The 24,896-nt window shown below is 36.7% G+C and overlaps 2 protein-coding genes and 3 long non-coding RNA genes across 13 annotated transcripts; 4 read left to right on the top strand and 1 right to left on the bottom strand.

The window, feature by feature from the left end:
* Positions 1-334: 334 nt before the first annotated feature.
* Positions 335-6,934, bottom strand: LOC113731202 (polyprenal reductase 2). Of its 7 annotated transcripts, none has more exons than XM_072079256.1 (7): positions 6,366-6,934; positions 5,141-5,490; positions 4,015-4,249; positions 2,845-2,943; positions 2,630-2,701; positions 2,329-2,443; positions 335-578 (listed from the first exon to the last, which is right to left on the bottom strand). In XM_072079256.1, the coding sequence occupies exons 1-6, from the start codon at positions 6,522-6,524 to the stop codon at positions 2,339-2,341; spliced, it is 1,020 nt and encodes a 339-aa protein (XP_071935357.1). In that variant the 5' UTR covers positions 6,525-6,934; the 3' UTR covers positions 335-578; positions 2,329-2,338. The 7 variants fall into 7 exon arrangements, with proteins under 7 accessions (XP_071935357.1, XP_027112123.2, XP_027112121.2 ...); XM_027256322.2 differs by lacking the exon at positions 335-578 and adding an exon at positions 2,008-2,220 and having other exon boundaries at positions 6,366-6,933; XM_027256320.2 differs by lacking the exon at positions 335-578 and having other exon boundaries at positions 2,008-2,443; positions 6,366-6,542; positions 6,717-6,933.
* A 2,327-nt stretch (positions 6,935-9,261) lies between these two features.
* On the top strand, positions 9,262-12,919 carry LOC113731203 (protein BASIC PENTACYSTEINE4). 3 transcript variants are annotated; one of them, XM_072079260.1, is made up of 4 exons: positions 9,262-9,432; positions 11,447-11,519; positions 11,598-11,755; positions 11,947-12,919. In XM_072079260.1, the coding sequence occupies exons 3-4, from the start codon at positions 11,687-11,689 to the stop codon at positions 12,814-12,816; spliced, it is 939 nt and encodes a 312-aa protein (XP_071935361.1). In that variant the 5' UTR covers positions 9,262-9,432; positions 11,447-11,519; positions 11,598-11,686; the 3' UTR covers positions 12,817-12,919. The 3 variants fall into 3 exon arrangements, with proteins under 3 accessions (XP_071935361.1, XP_027112127.2, XP_027112126.2); XM_027256326.2 differs by lacking the exon at positions 11,447-11,519 and adding an exon at positions 10,655-10,828; XM_027256325.2 differs by lacking the exon at positions 11,447-11,519 and having other exon boundaries at positions 9,263-9,432.
* Positions 12,920-13,716: 797 nt separating this feature from the next.
* LOC140036739 (uncharacterized) lies at positions 13,717-15,880 on the top strand. Its single transcript, XR_011840265.1, has 3 exons — positions 13,717-14,174; positions 15,131-15,193; positions 15,820-15,880. It is a non-coding gene; the product is annotated as an uncharacterized lncRNA (long non-coding RNA).
* A 1,027-nt stretch (positions 15,881-16,907) lies between these two features.
* Positions 16,908-19,172, top strand: LOC140037206 (uncharacterized). Its single transcript, XR_011841131.1, has 3 exons — positions 16,908-17,297; positions 18,254-18,316; positions 18,943-19,172. It is a non-coding gene; the product is annotated as an uncharacterized lncRNA (long non-coding RNA).
* Positions 19,173-20,030: 858 nt separating this feature from the next.
* LOC140037205 (uncharacterized) lies at positions 20,031-22,377 on the top strand. The gene is made up of 3 exons (XR_011841130.1): positions 20,031-20,420; positions 21,459-21,521; positions 22,148-22,377. It is a non-coding gene; the product is annotated as an uncharacterized lncRNA (long non-coding RNA).
* The last annotated feature ends 2,519 nt before the right edge of the window (positions 22,378-24,896 follow it).

Genomic DNA, 24,896 nt, shown 5'->3' with positions numbered 1-24,896 from the left:
ATAATTAAAAGAAGAAATTGATATCGGCCAACCGGTGAAGGTTCACGCCCCGTAGCCAACAGAAAGCCTAGTCACTAATTTCCGGTGGAAGTTACCGGGTACGAAGGTTGATTAGCAGCAACGCCGAAGCCTTCAAGGAGTTGGTGGTGACTAGTGATAAGGAGTAGAAATGGACATATGCCCGCATCTAGAGCCCCCGGCGACCGTTAGCTATGAAACAAATGTTCCTTGAGGTAAAGATGATTATTTTAACATTCAGGATAATATTACGTAATAATACATGTATGTTAATTAAAAAAAAAAAAAAAATTTCAATTAGAAATTAAATAGTGAATTTGAGAACCTATAAAGACGCGTTTGGGGCACTAAATAGGGAAACAAAGAATTCCTGTATCACATCGGTTGGAAATTTTTCATGATCAAAACACGCTTTCACATCTTCGCCCAACTTCAATTCCACGTCGAGCATCAACTTGCAGGATATACAATTAGGATAACAATGGATCGGAGTAGTAGCCACTCTTAAACAGCCAATGGTTGTATCACCAGGTACTAGTGCTAACCTCCACTGTTGTGAACTGCACAATCCAAACCTAGAGTGTCTGCACATTTCATTTCATAATGCACAATAGAACAATACTCCAACTAGAAATGTTTCCAGTGATTCAAATGGTGGTTACTAGAAGTGGCAAAATGGATATATGGTTGATAAATGGTTTTAGTTAAATGGATAGTGGATCAAATTGATCCAATCCAATTAAAACCATTTAATAAATGGATCTAAATGGATGTCATTTAAATGGATAGTGTAAACCATGATCCATCCATTAATCCATTTACTCTCCCAAATCCTAAATTTAAGATCCAAATATTTTTTTCCAAAAAATACATATCCCCAAAGTTCTATCCTTAAATCACCTAAAACCTTTTGGTAATAACAAATGCTTGTACTATTACTCTATTTCAGTTCTTCATAAAATTAGTTTAGTTCCAAGAAAATTTAACTGCTGTGGTCAATTTAACCTTTCATCATTACATTAAGTATCATTTTGTAAAGTAATGAACAATTAATAACTTGGCTACATTTTTATAAATTTTGGGTGAATTGAATACGGCTTTACAGTGAAAAGAAGTTTACGTTTCCAATTTTTTGCACTCCTGTTCAAGAGGGATGCCTTGAATAAAAGTGGAGTTCTAATAAGAAATCTTATGTTATTTGACAAGTAAAATATTTTCATCGCATGTGCACGTAATACCTAAAAATGTATGAAACTCCTTATTATACTATTGATATACAAGTTACCTTATATTACTTAGTAAATTAGGTGTCTTTTTTTTTTTTTGCTAGTTAGGTTGGATGATAAGGGGAGAGGGATTATAAGTATGAGAATTTGGATTCAAAACCTTTCACTTATTAAAAAAAAAAAAAAAGGTGTCATTTACGTATCTTAACCAATGTTGCGAGGACACTTATTAGAAAAATTCTTTTTATAAATAAAAGAATTAAAAAAATAAAAAATTATTTTGACACTGCATGATGCATTCTCGCTTTTTCTTTACTCAAGAATGTAAATGTTTGTAAATCATTACTACATGAGAATTTAATTAAAAAAAACAAGAGTAGAGACTAAAATATAATTTTGAAAAGGATGGAAGAAGTCTAGGAACTCGAAGCAAATAAAATGCAATTAATGTTATTGGCAACTTAGCATGTGAGGAAGTTATGAAGGAAAGAATAGGTGGTCCCACAAAATTAATTTGACACATGAGGAAGTTAGAAAGAAAAGAATAGATGATCCCACAAGATTCTATCCCACTTTTTTATAAATATTTGCAATCACTATGTGTGTTTTCTATTTTTTAAATTAAGTGGATGTATATGGATGACATTGATAATCCATTTAAATCCACCAATATAATTGGATTTAAATGGTTATTCATTTAAAACCATTGAATTTATATGAATCATCCAAATCCATTTAAGATTGGTTTATATGGATGGATTGGTGAATATGAATCCATTTTGCCACTTCTAGTGGGTACAAAGCACAAGAAGCCGCTATATATAATAAGAAGCTTAGTTATACATACATCAACTGGACTCTATATGCTGAACCAGCTAACCACCTTCACTGCTGTTATAGAGAGTAACATAAAAATTGTCCAATCATGTCACTAGAGAGAGTCGAGCTTTTCTATCTTCCTAAATCCGATCCTTAACTGAACAGAAAAGAGCACCAGCCACTCATGTCTCAAATGCAAGAGATAGTTCTTCCTTGGCCAAAAATGCCAAGCAGTTAAGCCCAATAAATGGAATCTAAAATGTACCTTGAGCGCATTAATAAAATGATGGAATTATGGCAAAACGCTCTCTAGGGTAGTTGTCAAACTTTCTCAGATACCACCTGTGTGTTTCAGCGGCCGCAAAAACAAGATTCGCCACCTGCAACAATGATATGTCAGATAAAAGGAATGCAGACTATAACAAAGAATGCTGGTTGAAAGAAGTTCCCATTACCAAACATAGAGGTGATTGATTAATAGATTTTCAGAAAAGGAGGGGAAAATCAGGCCTAAATGAAACTAGGAAAAAGAAAAAAAAAATGAGATAAAGCCAAAGAACCCATACGACAAATCCAAAAAGCAACCATAGCGTAATGTCTGAACATCCACCAGCAACCAGAAGACCACCATATATTACCTTCATGATCACAAGAATTCAAAATGTAAATTGATTTTGCCCACCAGAGCAAGACAAGAATGTCAATGCACCAACAAGCCAAAAAAAAAAAAAACAGTTGTGCAAGATATGAAACAATGTACAGTAAAGGAAAAGAGGCATACAATCTCAGCCAGATAATGAGGGCTTGAAACATATTTGAACCAATCACCATAAGGAATTATGTAGTCCTCAATCTGCTCTAAGTTATCCCGCACTAAACCCTGGTTTCAAAACAAAGTTATGTGGCATGTTTGACAATCCATTACAAACATGTACCTAAATATCAAAAATTAAGCATCGTTAATCAATGTAGAACCTTAGGTGTCTATTTATGCTCCCAGAAGTCCAAGCAACACATCATAAATAACTAAGAAGAAACCCGTTCAAAGAGAGACATGCTGCAGGATCAGGGAAATGTTGAATATACGCAGCTTTGCACTTGCATGTTCTGAGTGGTTTATTCATATGTTAAACCCTTGTGAACCAACATGGGCAGAGGACAAACACACGACACTCGTAAATTAAAGCAATCCGCCATGAGAAAATTTCTCAAAGTACATTACACGAATTTTAATGCATTTGAAGTAAAAGTACCATTTCAAGTTAAGGCACTGTATCATTATTTGATATAATAGCATCTTAATAGTAACTTAAGTAGTACCCAACTAATAAAAAGACCAAATACCCTTTCGACTGTTAGACAAAACAATTGTACAAACATCTAAACTTGAAAAAGTACTTTCTTAGCCTTCAAAGTTCAAAGAGCATTTTACTTCAAAGGCATGCACATTAATACACTAAAGCATTTCTCTCCTCCATGGATACGGCAAAATGACATGCCAAAATATATTTGGTGATTTCGTAGTTAAGATTTATTACAAGACCCAGAACTTTTCAAATTAACATAACCATGTTGCATATTCTTCTACCAGTCAAAATTGCTAAAATTGCCATAAAGAGCAGATACAGAGATAAAGGATATAAGCAATAAAATAAGATTATTTGGCCAAATATCCTATTCTTGATGTTTGACAAGGAGCTGCATAGGGAAAAAACACATAAAAAGAAATACTATGAAGCCAAATCATAATGGTCATAATCTTCTAGATCCAGTTGTTACCATAATACTATAACTATATAAGGAGGGGGGGGGGGGAAACTAGAGATGCTTAAAAATGAAGCTACATGTTTGATACAATATCAGAAAAGTGATCTGGAACTCGCCTTGACCTTATATATAACTTTACTAACTATTTGTAGGAACGCCCAACAATAATAACAAAATTTCTTACAAGAATCGCATGACAGCGGTGCTGATGAACCGAACCCCAAAGGAAAATAGCTGCACCTAACCAAGCATGCCATTTAAGTTTTAAGAGAGGGCTGACAAATCCCCACCAACTATATTCACCGAATTGCATGCGGTCCTTCCCTTTAACTATTAGTTCTTGAATCAGATTTGAGGCAAATAGGAATACCTCTGACATGTAATTACAGCAAAGTGACAATGGCGCTGCTGTATAGAAACTAGTATCAGAAAGACAACTAATCAGGAAAAAGTCCAAGGGGTCTGCATATAGTACAACTGTTAACATATTGTTGAAAAAATAAGCAATCTGAAAGAGAAGTCTGATTACTTCAAAATAACATCTTTGCAAAGAAAACTAGGGATAGGCTATTTATTGCATTTTGTAGGCTGATTGCAAGTTGACATAGAAATTGGTCATAACAATGCATTATTTGATTATTGGAAAATAAGAGCTGTACAATCTAGGACTACATGATTAGTTATCTTGTGATGCCTTTGAACTCCATATACTAAAATTATAACCTTCCATGTTGTTCATGAATGATCTCACGATATTACTTTCATCTAGTTTTACCTATTACTATTAGCATTTAGCTTGTTTCCAGCCCTATGCAATTTTCAGTGAGTTTTAGAGGAAGTATAAATGATAATGACTGAGTTTCTAGAGGAATTTAGAAGTTCAAAGAATTTTTGGCTGATGCCATGAGATATCAGAAATAATCACTTTAATAGACTTTATCATGCATTTTAAGACATGAAATAAATAGAACACTTCAATGGTCTTAGGAACTAAAATATTAATGACCGTTGTTTTATTTAATGAAATTATTGAACAAAATAATGTTCAAATGTTAACTTCCGAGTTGCAAATGGTAAATATCATGGAAATAACGTCAATCATGTTTCTTTAGATGTACCACCTCCCTGAGCCCCACAAGTATATAAAAAGGAAAAAAAAAAATTTGAGTGTTCACGCCTAAATATTTTAATTCTTACAACTCAGCAGAAGCAAAGGACCACAAGCACAGACTCAAAACCAAAGAAAGATCTTTGACCACTTACCTATTTATTGAATAATCATGAGAAAAGGAAAAAATGTCAATACTTACAATAGGCCTGTGAAATAACCAAAAATGTGCATCCGAGCTGAAGGACTGTACTTAAAGACATATATCGTTTCATAAAGGCGTCTCAGCACTTGAGCTTCCATTAACAAAAGCAGAAAAATAGATACCCAACATCTGTATCTCTGTTCTATCTTCATCGAAGGAGATCCATGCAACCAAAAGCTATGTGAACCCCCCATGAGATAGCTGGTAATACTAGAAAAGTGCAGTGGCTGGGAGACCAATAGTGCCATATTGTATGCGTAAAGCCATGTTGCTAACAGCAAGAACGTTGTCCAAATAACAGCCAATGCATAAAAGTGACAGAAGAACTTCTGCGGGACAGTGAATTTCTGTACATGTATAACACCTAAGTTCAATTACACAAGAATTTCTTATTGTGTAAACTTACGATTTCCAAAAAAGAATCCATCAACTAAAACAGAAACTAAAGGTACTTGAAAAAAAAAAAAAAAACAGAAACTTCCAAGTCGAGTCCATTATGACATAATCAAAGTTAAAGCCAATAGATCATAAAAAGCTCAGAACTCAAAGCAATTATAAATGCTAAGAAAATGTGACTTGAAATGAAATGTCATCATTCACATTCTACCTGAGATGTAAAGGCCTTAATCATTGACCAATGGAAGCAATGTAAAAGAAGATAGTTAGATGAATTAAAACACACCGGCTGCATCAAACAGTAGTGTGAAGGAATGAATAATCGCATGCAGTGGTCAAGTAATCAAGGAATAGCACGTGTCAGATAGCATCATCTTAACATGCCATCATACACTCAAAATAACAACCGTAAAGTAGCTAATGGCTCTATCTGTGCATTTATAAGAAAATGACCTACGATGGTTGATCTTGACTATTCATTCTAAAAAAGATTGTAACTTGACCTTGAATTACACTCTACATGATCACTCTGAATTTATAAGCCAATGTCATGCATTCTCTCTCGAGAAAAATAAAATATCATGGCTTTTCTAACAACAACAAACACCAGCCATGGCCAAAACCATACAAGCATTAGAGTAGGAAAGCTCGATGGAACTCAGTTCCATCAAATGCATATGAAGAAGATGCTACAGCACCTGGCGCATGATCGAATAATTCATCAAAACAGCAGCATTACTACAACAATAAAACAGAAAGAAATTCAGGGATTTAGTTATCAATCAATCGTACATGCGTGGGTTGATACAGAAGTATAATGACTTACTCTAGAAGATGATTGCTGCATAGTCTTGCCTCGCCTGGCAAACCCCAGCAAGGAATCGTGAAACCAATTGAGCTTAGAGCAGGGTATAGAAGCTACCAGAATTGGCAAAGTCCCTGCAATCCATGCTACTCTCAGCAACGTAACCAGCCCCATCTCCATTTTCCTTAAAACCCAAGTCTTCTTATCAGAGTTTTATCGATGGCAGGTGGAACAATTATCAGGATGATCGTCCACAGGATTGGAGAAGCATATATGAACGGTTATTTGCACATTTATTGGGGAAAGAAAGAAAGAACCGTAAATTCAATGCTGTCACGGGAAAAACAAGCAGTAGGATATGGGGGATCTTACAGGAATTGGATACTAAGCGTGGCGTGAAGGGTTGGAGACTGAAGAAACCGTGAAAAGAGAGACTGGATAACTTCTGATGGCCGAGGGGTTTAGCGTTCGTAGCTTCTGGAGAATTTTGGTTTAAAGCCTATAAAAGATTAAAAGGCACCAAGTCGCCTTGAGGTTTTGGTGCCATTTGCATTTTTTCTCCAGTTTTGCTTTTATTGCACTTTACCCTTCTCTTGACTCCATCAAGTCACATCTAAGTGTGGCAATGTGGGGGGGACCCCACCCCCTCCCGGCCCAGTCGCCTACCGCCCGCTTCCCTGCAGGAATTCGTGAGATTAAAAAAATTTTATTATATAATTTTATTATAATTAAATTATAACAAATAATTAAGTATTAAAATATCAACACATCACCAAATTATTATTCATTGTAACTTCATAATTGAAACTCATAAAAATAATTAAATAAAAGTTATTTGAATACAATCTAATAATAATAATCAAGTTTTCACTTTTGATATAAATACAATCACTAAATTATTATTGTGTTTTTTTAGAAAAAAAAAGTGTTATTGTATTCAGTGTAACTAGGAATTTAATATAGATGTATTAATAAATTTAGTATAAATAATTAATAATTTTTATCAATAGACATGTATAATTAGTAGTATAATTGATAATATCAATTATATTACATACACTAATATACATTAAATAATACATATAATTAATAATATCATTATTATAAATTTATAACTTATTAAATTAAATATTATATATATAATTATGTACATATATATATCTTTATTTTTTTTAAACGGGTGGCGGGGAGGGGGAGAGGGATGTCCTCCCCCGCCCCCCACCCTGTTTCTAAACGGGGGGGGGGGGGGGGGGGGGGGGGGGGGGAATTCCCCCCCCCCTTGCCCCAATAGTCCCCCGCGGCACCCGTCCCTATTGCCATCATTAGTCATATTAGCTTTTTGCCATTAAAAAATCTCGGATGTTTCAGTTAAACCGTTATCTCGGTTTTCCTACATGCTTCTTTTTTCCCTATCCAAATTTCTCGTGTCACTCATATAAGGCAATGCAATTTCCTTTTTTCTTTTGGGGAAATCAAGAATTAATCCCAAAAAAATCTCACCATGTTAATTAAGTTCGAAGTTTTGCTATTATTAAAAATATTCCTCCTTAAATTTACATTAAAAAGTGAAGGTGAGATACAAATAAGGTAAAATTATCTCTCATACCCATGTCATGTACCATTAAAAATTTTGACGCTTTTTTTTTGGTTAAAATTACAAGGTATTCTTTTTTGTAATTATTTTATGATTTTTTTTTGTATATGAAATGATTTTATTTTGAATTCTATAATAGATTTTATAACATGTGATTTTTTTTAAGTGGTTGGATCCTATTTTTTAGGTCATTCTGCAAAAACAAATTTAAAAAAAGGAATCTTCTTTACAAGTAATATTTCTATTAAATATTATTTTAAAGTCATTAATGTTCCGAAAATATTGCTTCAGAGCTCAGAGAGATGGCCTAATCCTGAAGAAGAGTTTTGGGCTATTTCTATTTCTATTTCGTACTTTCTACTGGGGTTCAGATCTGAAAGTGCCCAAGCCCAGAAGGAAATTTGGAAAGGCAAACAAGCTTCCCTGTGGTACAAATTTTTGAAGGTTTAGTCACTAACAATGCAAATAATATGAAATCAATGTTGCCTTTGAGCCTTTCATTCCCATTTGTATTTGTAAGCAGGGAAAATTTTACACATTTAGCTATATATGAATACAATATGATTCTGAATGATTTCATTATGAATTAATCTTTCCTACACTAACAGGTCAATATTGGATGAATAAAAATTATGCAAATTTTGAATTTAAAATCCAATTTTTGCACGTGTATCATTGATTCACCACTGATAATATATATATATATATATATAGTCAGTATGTATAAGATTTACTCATTTATTATTGCCCAATTTCGTAGTGTGTGTGAGAATTGAGTTATATTCAATTTCAAATGTAAACTTACTTGGTTTACAACTAAAACTAGTGTTGGAAAAATTGAGACATTTTATCATATTAAAGCAAATTTATGGATGTCTTTAAAGATACCTAATTCATTTGGAAAATGACAACTAACAATTTACAACATGACTAGACAAATTTTTGACAATTCTAGGAAACAAAAAACACTTAAAAACGTTAATGATCCCATTGAACTTTTAACAAATTGGTTAGAATCAAATATTTTTATCAACTAATAAAACATCACATGGACGATTTATAATGCATGTATTATTAGGACATAGTCCACTTAAACTCCAAATTATACATAGGAGTGGGTTAAATATGATAGTGTAATACAGAAAGGAATTATGAAATTAATTAGGCAAAAATTGGGTATGGTAGAAAGAATTCGGGGGCGGGTGTGGAAAGTGGAATATTTGTGAAAATGAGAGAAGAGAAGGAAAATAAAAGGGGAAAGTGAAAAACGGAAAAAAAAAAAAAAAGAAAAGAAAAGAAAAAACGGCAGATCTCTCTTAAGAAATAGTACTAGAGAGTAGTACTACCAGTAAGCTAATTTGAGTGCTGAAATAGGAATAGGAGGTTGAGAAGGGTTAACAGCTTTGAGGGCAGAACCGTTTGGATCACAGTCCCCCCAGATTCTCCACGACCACCACCACCTCCTCCTCCTCCTCCTCCTCCTATCCTTCTTCTGTAAGTTTGTCCAATTCCGCCTTCTTTCTCAAGCTCTTTTCCTCCGCCGCGGTCACAATTTCTTTTTTCTCTTCAATCTTCATATCTGCAGGGACGTACGCATATTAGAACGTTTTATCTTGGTCTGTCGAGTATTGGTCGTCTTTGATTGCTTAAACCCTACTTTCGACTGTCTTTTCAACTCCTCAAACGTCATCAAATATTCTTCTAATTAGTTTTTTTTTTTAAGTTTACTATACCAGACGGACGAAAGCCTTGCCATTGTCATTTGTTAATTGCATTCGATTGTTTTGTTTCATAGATTTTTATTCATCAATTTTTTTTTGTTAGCCGGCACTATTTGTTTTTTTCCTTTTGTCTGGTTGTGTTCTTGCAAGGAAAGACATTTAAGCAGTGATGATGATGAGTTGATGGGTAAATAAGTGATTTTCGTTCAACATTGTCTTTTTTTCTTTGCATTGTGTAGGTGCGTATTTCGTAATCATTCTCTTCGGGCTAATATCTGGCAGAATAATGAAAGAAGCAATGAGGTCTTTACACCTTCACGTTACAGAAAACTTTGAATCCCAAAATAAAGATGAATTTCTGGAACATATGTTTGCCACATTCTAAGATAGAAGACAAAATTTATCAGACAAAAAACAATTAAATGTAAAAGTAAGCATGTGGCAGTTAATATACTTTTCGTTACAGGAACAAATGAAAAAGATTGACAAATGGCATGATTATTTATTTACATGATATGTGATTGCTGATGTGATCGGTCGCGGATGTGTATTTTTATGTATGTCTGCTATGCTAAATCATAATTCACAGGTCCCAAAAGGTTGGCTCAGTGGTTAGTTGAGATTAGGAAGTTAATTATTTATTTTTGATTCAGCAAAAATTCAAGGGAAAGCAGGAGTCCAATTTCTGTTATTAAAATTGGGGAGAAAAAAGATTCAGAACGTTAATTCAAATCTAGCAAGTTGGAACTTGAGAGTCTGTATTCATCTTTACAGTTTCGAGTATGACAACATTCTGTGTCTTCCCTAGGCATATTTCTTTGATTAGTTCTACAGAAACTTCATGAAGCATTGTTTTGGAAGTTCAGGCTCTAATTAGAATGTATGAGTTACATGTACTGGGCTAAACTGTGAACACTTTAGTTATGTTCTTTCAGATGCATGCCCTTAACATTTTACTCTTTGAGATACATGAACTGAACTTTGCTTTTCTACAGTGATTGTCTGCTGTTGAAGTTAAGTAGTGTTATCTCTGTCACGAGGGTTAATGTAGCTGCACAATACCTTGTATCCTGGCTTAATGTTCTAAACAAACTGTATCTGGTGACATTATTTGGACTGAACCATAGATTCTGGTTATCTCTTCATGGCCTCAACCGCTATCTTAACTTGTAAGTACGGCCCTTAATAATTCAATTCCGTGATTAGCAATGTACATTGTCTGCATTGATCATGTGAGTCTCATTTTAGAAATTTAAGCATTTTCAAAAAAAAGAAAAAGTTCTGGTTTGTTTCAGTCTGGTGTCAAGGATTATGCCTATAGTTCTGACATTTTCTTTCCTGTGCCTTAGATTTATCTAGCCAGTTTTGTCTGACACCTGCATCTGGTCAAGTAAAATGTACTCAGGGAATTTAGTTTGAACTAACACTTTAGTGGCATCATATTGAACTTCTCTATCTAATTGACACTGCCAACATATACAATTTTTTGGTTTTTCCTGTAGCTGAGTCTTGATACAAGTGCCTTGACATTGTCTACCTGGTTCCAATACAACAAAAATCTGCAGTCATTTTGGTTTTCAGAACTTTTGCTTCTATGCTTGATAGGCTTAAGAATGATGGTGGTTTTGAAAGTTGTTAAAATATTTGTATTTTATTGTAGAACACTTTCAAAGGAACTTATCTTGATGGCTAATCTAACAGGAATATTCCATTTACTTTGATGCTATTGTTTGTTTTTGGCTCACTGTCTTAACTTCTTTTCACGCTTGCTGCTTTTTACTTTCCAGAAAAAGGAAAAAAGAGATACATCAAAAGGGCTAAATAAGATATCCATAATTACCATGGAGTGATTGTAACTTGGTAATACAACAGAAATGGTTTTTTTACATTGGTTATTTTGGCAGTTCTCATGATATGCTTGACTTTCCATGTGTGCAGGATAATTTTTAAATGAAGAACTATATAAATATGTGTTGCAGAGTCATTTTGTTTTAAAGCATCTGGAGTTCTGCCTTTTGACTGGAACAATGGATGATGGTGGGCAAAGAGAAAGCAGGAGACAGAGGACAGATTACTACAAAGGGGCTCACTCTCCAGTAAGTGATTACTGTTTGACATTATCTTTTTCCTGTCTCCATTGGTGTGTGAAAGGAAAACAATGGAATAAAAAAAGAAAAAAGACTAGTATTCAAATAGCAATAGCCTTTCATGTTGATGTCAGCCTTTATGGAGGCATCCCTGCTGAATACTGCTTGTAGTTTCCTGCAATTTTCTTTCACTGGTGCAGTGGAATGGAATCCCGCATTATCAGATTAAGGAACAAAATGCTTTCTTTATGAATACAAAGATCAACATGCTGTTAGCTGAAAGGGATGCTGCAATTGAAGAGAGGGATAGGGCACTGTCTGAAAAGAGGGCAGCGTTAGATGAGCGGGATTCAGCAATCCAGCAGCGAGACACGGCTATTAGTGAGCGTGATCATGCCCTACGAGAACGTGACAATGCCATTGCTGCCCTCCAGTTTCAAGAAAGTACTATGAATGGTGCATTAGGTTGTGGCATTCAGCATGGAATGAAGCGCTTCAACCAGCATAGAAGTCCTCATGCCAATAGTGCTCAATCTGCCAACAAGACAAGGGAAGGGCACATTACCGAAGCCTTTCCTATAACAGCAATTTCATCTGAAGCTGCCAGGTCGCACCAAGCAAAACGAACAAAAGTGAACAATGTAATCCCAACAAAGTCAAAGTCAGCTAAGAAGGCTAAGGTCGGTGAGGATCTGAATAGACATGTCACAACTGATGGGTCAAAGGCTGAGTGGGATGCTCAGGATCTTAGTTCTCTCAACCAGATAAGTTTTGATGAGACTCGAATGCCAATACCTGTTTGCACGTGTACTGGTGTAGCCAGGCAGTGTTACAAATGGGGAAATGGGGGCTGGCAGTCATCTTGTTGCACAACCTCCTTATCAGTGTATCCACTTCCGCAAATACCCAACAAACGGCATGCTCGGATGGGTGGGAGGAAGATGAGTGGAAGCGTTTTTAGTCGGTTGCTTACTAGACTAGCAGCAGGTGGTCATGATCTATCAATTGCTCTTGATCTTAAAAACTACTGGGCTAAGCATGGTACAAATCGCTACATTACAATTAAATGATTGTTATCGGTGGTTGATATTGACAGTGTATAATGCTCTGTTAAGAGCTTCGGGCTCTGAAGTTTTCTAAAATTTTTAATTTGTCAATGGTGGGTTGAAAGCACGGAGGATCTGTTTAAGTGTTCCAGCTGGTTTGGTTAATGCTTTTGGTTCGTGTAAAGCTAACCCTGCAAAAGTGGAATATTGCCTAGTGCTTGAACAGAACAGACTCGTACTGATCTATAGTTGCGGTGGATGTATATTGGTTCTTGAGCAGTATTGCACTTGGCTTCGAGACTCACAGTTGACTGGGATCGCAATTGGGATGCTTCTTTAGCTTAATTCCTGTAGTCGAAAATCGTATGAACACTCTTTTATTTGCGAGAAGGTCATTGACTAGAGAAGTTTTTGGATACATAAAGAGATTTCAATTGAATTTGTTACTGTGACACTACCACAAAACTAGAATCAAGAATCCCTTGGTAGGTTGAAATTTATGTTCTAACCATCTCACTAGGCATTGGCATAATAATCCAATAGACTTACCATGCCTGTCACCACGAACACGAAGAGATCAGCAAGGATAATCTACCTGCGTGCTCCTCATTTCGGTATTCCCCAGTCTCACGTGTGCCCAATTCTAGTCTCAGCAGTTGTTGTCTCAAATAAAGGTCAGGTCAAGCAAAGAAATCTTGGCGAGTCACTGATAACTCGGACCTAAGATGCATACTGTGAGAACCCGTAAAACCCTAATATTTTTCCTAGGGTTTATTTCCCCTTAATTGCATGTTTTCTGCATTTTCTGGCTTAGGAATATTTTCCTGGTGAATTTTATGAGTAATTATAGTTTTAAGATGAGTTTTCTCGTATTGGATAGTTTTTAGAAAATTAAGAATCTATATTGGACGTGGGACCCACTAGTGCGAAAAGTTCGGAAAAATTCGGCCAATAAGGTTAAGTTTCGGATACTGTGAAAAATTTATCGGGTGTTAAGAGATAAGTAGTGTGTGTGAAGTGATTGATGTGAGAGAGAAAAGAAAGATAGGAATGCATTTAATGAGTGTGACAAGTGTCACAATCTCATTGGTTGGACTTTAAGAATTACTATTCAATTTCTTGACTTTTTTGACCCAAGGATTAAATATCAAAAAAATGCCCAAAAATCACCATTTTTCTTCTCTTGTTGGCCGGCTCTCTAAGCTCAAGAAGGAAGGAGAAACTCTTCAAGTTCTAGCTTCTACTTGGTGCAAATCAACCCAAAACATTTGCTTCCATCCATTTCATTCCATAAAATCCTATCTTCTAGTGCTAGTAAGGGTTGTAGTGAAGTTTGTTTGAAGCTCTAAGGTGTCCACAATCTCTCTTTCCCTTGTTTCTTGGTAAGTGATGCTACAACCTCTCCCCTATACCTAATGATGGTTATATTATGCTTAATGGTGGCATGAGTGAAGGAATATATGATTTGTTTCTTGATTTGGCTTGTTTTGGTGAAATTTTTATTTTATTGGGAATTTTTCTGGTTTAATAGGATCTTGATGTTGGGGGCTTGTATGATGAATTGTAATGGTTGGAAATGACTCTAGTGGGTGTGAATTGTTGTTAAATGCAACCAATTTTGGAATTGGAATGAAATGTGCAAAGTTAGGGTTCATGAACCCCTATTCTGTCCGAAAATTTAGGTCATAGCTAGAGGCCGATTTGGACTTTGCTCAAAACATGAAAGTTGTAGGTATTGATGAGTTTAGTGTGCCTGCAAAATTTCAGGACAATTGGACGAGTGTAGAGTGAGTTATGCCGTTTTTACTGTTGCTGTTTTTGGTGCACAGAATGTCCGAACTGCGATAGTAATTGCCTGTTTTGACTGGAATTGGTTTGGATTTTGAAGTTGGTGTCTTCTGAGGAAATGTAGCTGGATGTCTTAGCTAACTTATGCCTTTGGAATTTCGGCATTTGGACCTGTGTAGGCTGAGATTGACGTATTACAGTTTTGTGTGTTTTGCAAACCTGTTGTGGGAATTCTGGGTTAGTATTTGGCATATTTGACCTAGTTGTGTTAAGAACTGGATTGAGTGGTCTTCTACATTGTTGTAGCCCTGTTCCATAGCTTCGAAACGGTGGGTCTTACACCCCCAACCGATATTTGTAGTGAGAGTTGTGCCATTACCGCATTATGACGTCAAAACCGGTTTTCTTATCAAGGCCTAAGTTAAAGCCCTTTCTTAATTTCTGGTTTGCTATCATGCTTATTTGTGCATATGAAACCCTATTGGGGTTGTGTTAAGCATTGCTATATGACTCGTTATCGAGTCTCATTGCATTTGTTGCGTGATTCTAGGACGTGACGGTAGTTCACGGCGGATTGGTGACCACGGTGTATGAAACACCACTTTCTTGCGTGGTGAGTGTACTACTCACTTATGTGCTATTACATGGCTTTGATCTTTGTACTTGAGATGTTGAATGTTGATTGATCCAGGTGAGAGTGTACTTTATCACTTTCACATATTGTTCCGCATGTTATTGGAAAGTTATATGAAATATTATATGAAATGAAATACATGACTTCAAATATTATCCATGAGCTCAACCCCATTGGTTATTGATTGAATCGAGCCGGCGAGGGCTTGGTCGTGCCAATTAATGTGCCTTGGGGCAACATCATAGGGAATCTTGTAGTATGAGAGACTCTTGATTCCGGTTTACTCGAGTAATACCACAATGCATGCGTTTGGATTTCGGGCCCGGTTGAGGAATGTTAGGAGGAAGGGAATGGAAGTTAAGAGGAGTCTACGGTTGGTTACCTTTCAGACATTGACGGAGAGTCAATGAGGCCTGATCAAGAATTCAAACGAGGAAAAGGGCTCTTGAGAGCCACCCGTATTCTTTTATCCTCATTATTAATGTGTGGCTTTATTTATTTTGGTAAATTGGACTGTTAAGCTTGATGTATCCATGAACTTGGTTGCTTGAGTTGTATTCTCACTGGGCAATTAGCTCACCCCGTTCCTTTTGTTTTCCTTACAGGAATATGACTCTTTTGGAATGAATTTTGATAAATGGTTGCCAAATGAACTAGATGAATGACTCTTTTGTATTGTATATAAAATGGGACCCTAAATATATCATTAGGGCCGTTTTCACTTTTGTTTTGGCAAACCACATATGTAGTGACTTTTGTATCACTTTTAAATGCCATTGTGGCTTGTAAATGTTTAATGTTATGTTGTATATGTATTTCGATGTTTGGTTGGGTTTCGGACGAGTCGGTTACTATTCATGGCCGACTCCGGATTTCATTTTCTTATTTTGGGTTATGTTGCCATTTTGACTTGGTTGCGCGCATTGGTAAGTTCCGGAACATATTAGATTGACGTAAACGGATCCGTAGTCCTGGCGAGAGCTGGGCAGGCAGTCCGCTAACCCCTTTGGTTCGCCTTAGGGGAAAGTGGGGCTGTCACAGGTGGTATCAGAGCCACTTCGCGTGGTCTCTGCGCGGAGTGAGACTGGGCCAAGTGGTGTTGGGTCCTAATTTCATGAATATGTCTAAGTGCTCGTTTGAGCATAAGTTATGAACCGGGCATGTGATAAGTATACGAATCATTATCATGGGACTCGAGGAAACTAGGTATGTATGTCGGGTAGGAATCTTTCATAAGGATGGTTTACTCTTGGGACCGGCCGGCTCGAGTTGTGAATTATCTTAGATGGGATTCTTGTGCCCGGATACGGAAGAGATGAGAGCCTAGGTAGGCAATTTGGGCTAGTCATTTGCTTGATCCGTTGGGTACCTTAGATTTGAGGGATTCCGCTGATAAGGAATTTCGAGGACGAAATTCTTTTAAGGGGGGGAGAGTGTGAGAACCCGTAAAACCCTAATATTTTTCCTAGGGTTTATTTCCCCTTAATTGCATGTTTTCTGCATTTTCTGGCTTAGGAATATTTTTCTGGTGAATTTTATGAGTAATTATAGTTTTAAGATGAGTTTTCTCGTATTGGATAGTTTTTAGAAAATTAAGAATCTATATTGGACGTGGGACCCACTAGTGCGAAAAGTTCGGAAAAATTCGGCCAATAAGGTTAAGTTTCGGATACTGTGAAAAATTTATCGGGTGTTAAGAGATAAGTAGTGTGTGTGAAGTGATTGATGTGAGAGAGAAAAGAAAGATAGGAATGCATTTAATGAGTGTGACAAGTGTCACAATCTCATTGGTTGGACTTTAAGAATTACTATTCAATTTCTTGACTTTTTTGACCCAAGGATTAAATATCAAAAAAATGCCCAAAAATCACCATTTTTCTTCTCTTGTTGGCCGGCTCTCTAAGCTCAAGAAGGAAGGAGAAACTCTTCAAGTTCTAGCTTCTACTTGGTGCAAATCAACCCAAAACATTTGCTTCCATCCATTTCATTCCATAAAATCCTATCTTCTAGTGCTAGTAAGGGTTGTAGTGAAGTTTGTTTGAAGCTCTAAGGTGTCCACAATCTCTCTTTCCCTTGTTTCTTGGTAAGTGATGCTACAACCTCTCCCCTATACCTAATGATGGTTATATTATGCTTAATGGTGGCATGAGTGAAGGAATATATGATTTGTTTCTTGATTTGGCTTGTTTTGGTGAAGTTTTTATTTTATTGGGAATTTTTCTGGTTTAATAGGATCTTGATGTTGGGGGCTTGTATGATGAATTGTAATGGTTGGAAATGACTCTAGTGGGTGTGAATTGTTGTTAAATGCAACCAATTTTGGAATTGGAATGAAATGTGCAAAGTTAGGGTTCATGAACCCCTATTCTGTCCGAAAATTTAGGTCATAGCTAGAGGCCGATTTGGACTTTGCTCAAAACATGAAAGTTGTAGGTATTGATGAGTTTAGTGTGCCTGCAAAATTTCAGGACAATTGGACGAGTGTAGAGTGAGTTATGCCGTTTTTACTGTTGCTGTTTTTGGTGCACAGAATGTCCGAACTGCGATAGTAATTGCCTGTTTTGACTGGAATTGGTTTGGATTTTGAAGTTGGTGTCTTCTGAGGAAATGTAGCTGGATGTCTTAGCTAACTTATGCCTTTGGAATTTCGGCATTTGGACCTGTGTAGGCTGAGATTGACGTATTACAGTTTTGTGTGTTTTGCAAACCTGTTGTGGGAATTCTGGGTTAGTATTTGGCATATTTGACCTAGTTGTGTTAAGAACTGGATTGAGTGGTCTTCTACATTGTTGTAGCCCTGTTCCATAGCTTCGAAACGGTGGGTCTTACACCCCCAACCGATATTTGTAGTGAGAGTTGTGCCATTACCGCATTATGACGTCAAAACCGGTTTTCTTATCAAGGCCTAAGTTAAAGCCCTTTCTTAATTTCTGGTTTGCTATCATGCTTATTTGTGCATATGAAACCCTATTGGGGTTGTGTTAAGCATTGCTATATGACTCGTTATCGAGTCTCATTGCATTTGTTGCGTGATTCTAGGACGTGACGGTAGTTCACGGCGGATTGGTGACCACGGTGTATGAAACACCACTTTCTTGCGTGGTGAGTGTACTACTCACTTATGTGCTATTACATGGCTTTGATCTTTGTACTTGAGATGTTGAATGTTGATTGATCCAGGTGAAAGTGTACTTTATCACTTTCACATATTGTTCCGCATGTTATTGGAAAGTTATATGAAATGTTATATGAAATGAAATACATGACTTCAAATATTATCCATGAGCTCAACCCCATTGGTTATTGATTGAATCGAGCCGGCGAGGGCTTGGTCGTGCCAATTAATGTGCCTTGGGGCAACATCATAGGGAATCTTGTAGTATGAGAGACTCTTGATTCCGGTTTACTCGAGTAATACCACAATGCATGCGTTTGGATTTCGGGCCCGGTTGAGGAATGTTAGGAGGAAGGGAATGGAAGTTAAGAGGAGTCTACGGTTGGTTACCTTTCAGACATTGACGGAGAGTCAATGAGGCCTGATCAAGAATTCAAACGAGGAAAAGGGCTCTTGAGAGCCACCCGTATCCTTTTATCCTCATTATTAATGTGTGGCTTTATTTATTTTGGTAAATTGGACTGTTAAGCTTGATGTATCCATGAACTTGGTTGCTTGAGTTGTATTCTCACTGGGCAATTAGCTCACCCCGTTCCTTTTGTTTTCCTTACAGGAATATGACTCTTTTGGAATGAATTTTGATAAATGGTTGCCAAATGAACTAGATGAATGACTCTTTTGTATTGTATATAAAATGGGACCCTAAATATATCATTAGGGCCGTTTTCACTTTTGTTTTGGCAAACCACATATGTAGTGACTTTTGTATCACTTTTAAATGCCATTGTGGCTTGTAAATGTTTAATGTTATGTTGTATATGTATTTCGATGTTTGGTTGGGTTTCGGACGAGTCGGTTACTATTCATGGCCGACTCCGGATTTCATTTTCTTATTTTGGGTTATGTTGCCATTTTGACTTGGTTGCGCGCATTGGTAAGTTCCGGAACATATTAGATTGACGTAAACGGATCCGTAGTCCTGGCGAGAGTTTGGCAGGCAGTCCGCTAACCCCTTTGGTTCGCCTTAGGGGAAAGTGGGGCTGTCACAGGTGGTATCAGAGCCACTTCGCGTGGTCTCTGCGCGGAGTGAGACTGGGCCAAGTGGTGTTGGGTCCTAATTTCATGAATATGTCTAAGTGCTCGTTTGAGCATAAGTTATGAACCGGGCATGTGATAAGTATACGAATCATTATCATGGGACTCGAGGAAACTAGGTATGTATGTCGGGTAGGAATCTTTCATAAGGATGGTTTACTCTTGGGACCGGCCGGCTCGAGTTGTGAATTATCTTAGATGGGATTCTTGTGCCCGGATACGGAAGAGATGAGAGCCTAGGTAGGCAATTTGGGCTAGTCATTTGCTTGATCCGTTGGGTACCTTAGATTTGAGGGATTCCGCTGATAAGGAATTTCGAGGACGAAATTCTTTTAAGGGGGGGAGAGTGTGAGAACCCGTAAAACCCTAATATTTTTCCTAGGGTTTATTTCCCCTTAATTGCATGTTTTCTGCATTTTCTGGCTTAGGAATATTTTTCTGGTGAATTTTATGAGTAATTATAGTTTTAAGATGAGTTTTCTCGTATTGGATAGTTTTTAGAAAATTAAGAATCTATATTGGACGTGGGACCCACTAGTGCGAAAAGTTCGGAAAAATTCGGCCAATAAGGTTAAGTTTCGGATACTGTGAAAAATTTATCGGGTGTTAAGAGATAAGTAGTGTGTGTGAAGTGATTGATGTGAGAGAGAAAAGAAAGATAGGAATGCATTTAATGAGTGTGACAAGTGTCACAATCTCATTGGTTGGACTTTAAGAATTACTATTCAATTTCTTGACTTTTTTGACCCAAGGATTAAATATCAAAAAAATGCCCAAAAATCACCATTTTTCTTCTCTTGTTGGCCGGCTCTCTAAGCTCAAGAAGGAAGGAGAAACTCTTCAAGTTCTAGCTTCTACTTGGTGCAAATCAACCCAAAACATTTGCTTCCATCCATTTCATTCCATAAAATCCTATCTTCTAGTGCTAGTAAGGGTTGTAGTGAAGTTTGTTTGAAGCTCTAAGGTGTCCACAATCTCTCTTTCCCTTGTTTCTTGGTAAGTGATGCTACAACCTCTCCCCTATACCTAATGATGGTTATATTAAGGTGTCCACAATCTCTCTTTCCCTTGTTTCTTGGTAAGTGATGCTACAACCTCTCCCCTATACCTAATGATGGTTATATTATGCTTAATGGTGGCATGAGTGAAGGAATATATGATTTGTTTCTTGATTTGACTTGTTTTGGTGAAGTTTTTATTTTATTGGGAATTTTTCTGGTTTAATAGGATCTTGATGTTGGGGGCTTGTATGATGAATTGTAATGGTTGGAAATGACTCTAGTGGGTGTGAATTGTTGTTAAATGCAACCAATTTTGGAATTGGAATGAAATGTGCAAAGTTAGGGTTCATGAACCCCTATTCTGTCCGAAAATTTAGGTCATAGGTAGAGGCCGATTTGGACTTTGCTCAAAACATGAAAGTTGTAGGTATTGATGAGTTTAGTGTGCCTGCAAAATTTCAGGACAATTGGACGAGTGTAGAGTGAGTTATGCCGTTTTTACTGTTGCTGTTTTTGGTGCACAGAATGTCCGAACTGCGATAGTAATTGCCTGTTTTGACTGGAATTGGTTTGGATTTTGAAGTTGGTGTCTTCTGAGGAAATGTAGCTGGATGTCTTAGCTAACTTATGCCTTTGGAATTTCGGCATTTGGACCTGTGTAGGCTGAGATTGACGTATTACAGTTTTGTGTGTTTTGCAAACCTGTTGTGGGAATTCTGGGTTAGTATTTGGCATATTTGACCTAGTTGTGTTAAGAACTGGATTGAGTGGTCTTCTACATTGTTGTAGCCCTGTTCCATAGCTTCGAAACGGTGGGTCTTACACCCCCAACCGATATTTGTAGTGAGAGTTGTGCCATTACCGCATTATGACGTCAAAACCGGTTTTCTTATCAAGGCCTAAGTTAAAGCCCTTTCTTAATTTCTGGTTTGCTATCATGCTTATTTGTGCATATGAAACCCTATTGGGGTTGTGTTAAGCATTGCTATATGACTCGTTATCGAGTCTCATTGCATTTGTTGCGTGATTCTAGGACGTGACGGTAGTTCACGGCGGATTGGTGACCACGGTGTATGAAACACCACTTTCTTGCGTGGTGAGTGTACTACTCACTTATGTGCTATTACATGGCTTTGATCTTTGTACTTGAGATGTTGAATGTTGATTGATCCAGGTGAAAGTGTACTTTATCACTTTCACATATTGTTCCGCATGTTATTGGAAAGTTATATGAAATGTTATATGAAATGAAATACATGACTTCAAATATTATCCATGAGCTCAACCCCATTGGTTATTGATTGAATCGAGCCGGCGAGGGCTTGGTCGTGCCAATTAATGTGCCTTGGGGCAACATCATAGGGAATCTTGTAGTATGAGAGACTCTTGATTCCGGTTTACTCGAGTAATACCACAATGCATGCGTTTGGATTTCGGGCCCGGTTGAGGAATGTTAGGAGGAAGGGAATGGAAGTTAAGAGGAGTCTACGGTTGGTTACCTTTCAGACATTGACGGAGAGTCAATGAGGCCTGATCAAGAATTCAAACGAGGAAAAGAGCTCTTGAGAGCCACCCGTATCCTTTTATCCTCATTATTAATGTGTGGCTTTATTTATTTTGGTAAATTGGACTGTTAAGCTTGATGTATCCATGAACTTGGTTGCTTGAGTTGTATTCTCACTGGGCAATTAGCTCACCCCGTTCCTTTTGTTTTCCTTACAGGAATATGACTCTTTTGGAATGAATTTTGATAAATGGTTGCCAAATGAACTAGATGAATGACTCTTTTGTATTGTATATAAAATGGGACCCTAAATGTATCATTAGGGCCGTTTTCACTTTTGTTTTGGCAAACCACATATGTAGTGACTTTTGTATCACTTTTAAATGCCATTGTGGCTTGTAAATGTTTAATGTTATGTTGTATATGTATTTCGATGTTTGGTTGGGTTTCGGACGAGTCGGTTACTATTCATGGCCGACTCCGGATTTCATTTTCTTATTTTGGGTTATGTTGCCATTTTGACTTGGTTGCGCGCATTGGTAAGTTCCGGAACATATTAGATTGACGTAAACGGATCCGTAGTCCTGGCGAGAGCTGGGCAGGCAGTCCGCTAATCCCTTTGGTTCGCCTTAGGGGAAAGTGGGGCTGTCACACATACAGATCATGAGGAATTGCCCGGAAGACTAGCGGATGCTCGGAAATCGAATGAAGGAGCCGTATCTCTTTACCATCATACGTCTCTTTCCAGCTCCGATCTATCCAATCATGGAGAGGTTTTGGACAAAGTAGCAAAACTCAACTCAACATTTTGCAATTATCCATTGCTCTCCGTGACTTTGAGCAAAGGCAGAATGTACGACAAGTGTTTGATGCTCTTGGACTTGGTAAATTTGAGTTCAAGGCCATGCTCTGCAAAATTTACCTTTTCTTCTTTTTTTCTCTTGGTGAAAATTTGCCTGTCCCGTTAATTTGTAGGACTGTTTCCTAAGAAGCGTTATCTCATCCTCAATTTAAGATGTGTTATCTCATCCTCAATTTGAGCTACTGCTCTCTAACTCCAATAGGACTAATCGGTTACACGAATGCTTGCAAGAATCTTCTTGTTATCTTTCTTTCACATTTCTGGTAAATTAAATAAGAAACATGAAAATTTTTGTATCCTCACATCAAAAACTACTAATGTCGTATTTTGATTGCAAGTCCGAACTGCCAGAATCGTAATTTTTTATCTTTAGAATTTTTAAGCGGGGGTGAAAATCTCGGAGAAGCTCCTGCTTCTTAAATTGCTTGAATAGAGGAGTAATATAATTATATGCATCTATAATTAGTGCCTTTTCCCCACCTCCTTCAAAGGTTACATCTAATGAGTCAGTCGGCATTAATGTAGGATATTATAGGGGAGAGGTAACTCTACCGGCAAAGCTATTTTATCCTATATTTTTTGTTCTCTTCCCCTTAGTATTATGAGGCCAAGAAGGCCCAATCAAGTTCAAGATATCCTGATATGGCGTTGGAACAATCAGATATCATATTCTGCGTAGGGGAGATTGATAATAGGAAGAAGACCTGGTCACTCTAGCTAAAAGCCAAGATCACCCAGAGTCCAACATCAAACCCCACCACCATAGCTGGTTTACTTTTTACCCGCTTCAAATGCCACAGGGCCATGAGAAATGAGCCCGGGTGGTAGACTGGGGAAACATTTTAGACTCGCGACTCACAAAGCTCCTTTCTCCGCCAATTCTGCTTATGCCCGTCCGCAAGCTAGAAATCGGAGGTTAGAAAAGGGCAGCCAAGGAAAATCTGACATATATTCTTTTCGAGTCTAGTCAACTGATTGTGGATAGCAGACCAAATTCCACCAAATTTGCGGGGAAGAAGTGAAGAACGAGTTTAACTTGTAGTAAACGTGTTAATACAAAATCTGCATGGCCGCAAACATTGACCATTAATAGGACAAGAAACTGCGCCTATTGCGTCCTTGGAACTCTCGCATGGGTCTGGGACTGGGACCATAACAAACTTTTAATTAGGGTTAGGCGATGCAATAGTCTTCAGCTATCTCCCATCATTCTCGGGAATTTAGACTTATAATTTAGTTCTCATGCATGCAAAACAAAGAAAAGCCATTTTAGATTACATGTACACAAATTATGTGAAGGCATGCAGCTGAATTATTTTGAAGCTGTAGCAGCTCCTAGTGTTAGTAGATTGTCTGTTCATTAAGGACTAGTGATAGTTGACGTGCACGTAATTGTAATATTTTAAAATATATTATTTTTTAGATATTAAAATTTTATAAAAAATTTTAATCATAATATCATATTTTTATGTTATTTATTTTCTTTAACTAGCTACTTTTTTAAATTTTTATTAAATAAAAAGAGATAGAAAGCATCTCAATGTAATTAATATGTTTATTAGGGTTGAATTTAGAATCATAAATCAAACACTTTTTAATTTATGGCTTGAACTATAACATATCAATTATTGATAATATCATGTTTTACCAAAATGTTTGTATATTCATAATTCTATTGCATATAAACCACAATTGTTATAATTTTTTATAAACAACGAATATAATTAAGTTAGAAAAATAAACAGACACGTATTTTGAATTCTTTGTATTTTGTTAATTCGATTTTTTTCAATGATAGAGTATAAATGATCCACCACGTAAACTTTTTTTTTGTACATTCTGATAATTGAAATTTCATAGATAGAAACAGTTGTTGTTTTCTATTTTCCTCTTCTTTTATTCATATTTTTTAGACAATCCAATGCAAAGCAAAAGCAACAGTACAATATTTTTTGTTTCAATATCAGTATTTTTTATGACCATAGAATTGGAATGAGAATTGCGACTAATTAACAATTTTAATATCAATTTTTAGCATATTGCAGTGTTTTATTTTTTAAATTGCCAGCTTTTAATCCATAACCTCTATTATTATTGTCAATTAT

The sequence above is a fragment of the Coffea arabica genome, chromosome 2e, assembly GCF_036785885.1.
Source record: "Coffea arabica cultivar ET-39 chromosome 2e, Coffea Arabica ET-39 HiFi, whole genome shotgun sequence".
In the NCBI taxonomy this organism is placed as follows: Eukaryota; Viridiplantae; Streptophyta; class Magnoliopsida; order Gentianales; family Rubiaceae; genus Coffea; species Coffea arabica.
The sequence above is the reverse complement of the archived record's forward strand: the minus strand, read 5'-3'. Positions and strand labels throughout refer to the sequence as shown.

Bases quoted from the DNA above. Each gene is read 5' to 3' on its own strand.
- LOC113731202 (XM_072079256.1), bottom strand. From the start codon at position 6,524: ATGGAGATGGGGCTGGTTACGTTGCTGAGAGTAGCATGGATTGCAGGG. The intron at 5,491-6,365 runs GTAAGTCATTAT...ATACATGTACAG, and splicing joins TGCAGCAATCATCTTCTAGA to AAATTCACTGTCCCGCAGAA. The intron at 4,250-5,140 runs GTAAGTATTGAC...TTCTGATACTAG, and splicing joins GGTTATTTCACAGGCCTATT to TTTCTATACAGCAGCGCCAT.
- LOC113731203 (XM_072079260.1), top strand. From the start codon at position 11,687: ATGGATGATGGTGGGCAAAGAGAAAGCAGGAGACAGAGGACAGATTAC. The intron at 11,756-11,946 runs GTAAGTGATTAC...TCACTGGTGCAG, and splicing joins ACAAAGGGGCTCACTCTCCA to TGGAATGGAATCCCGCATTA.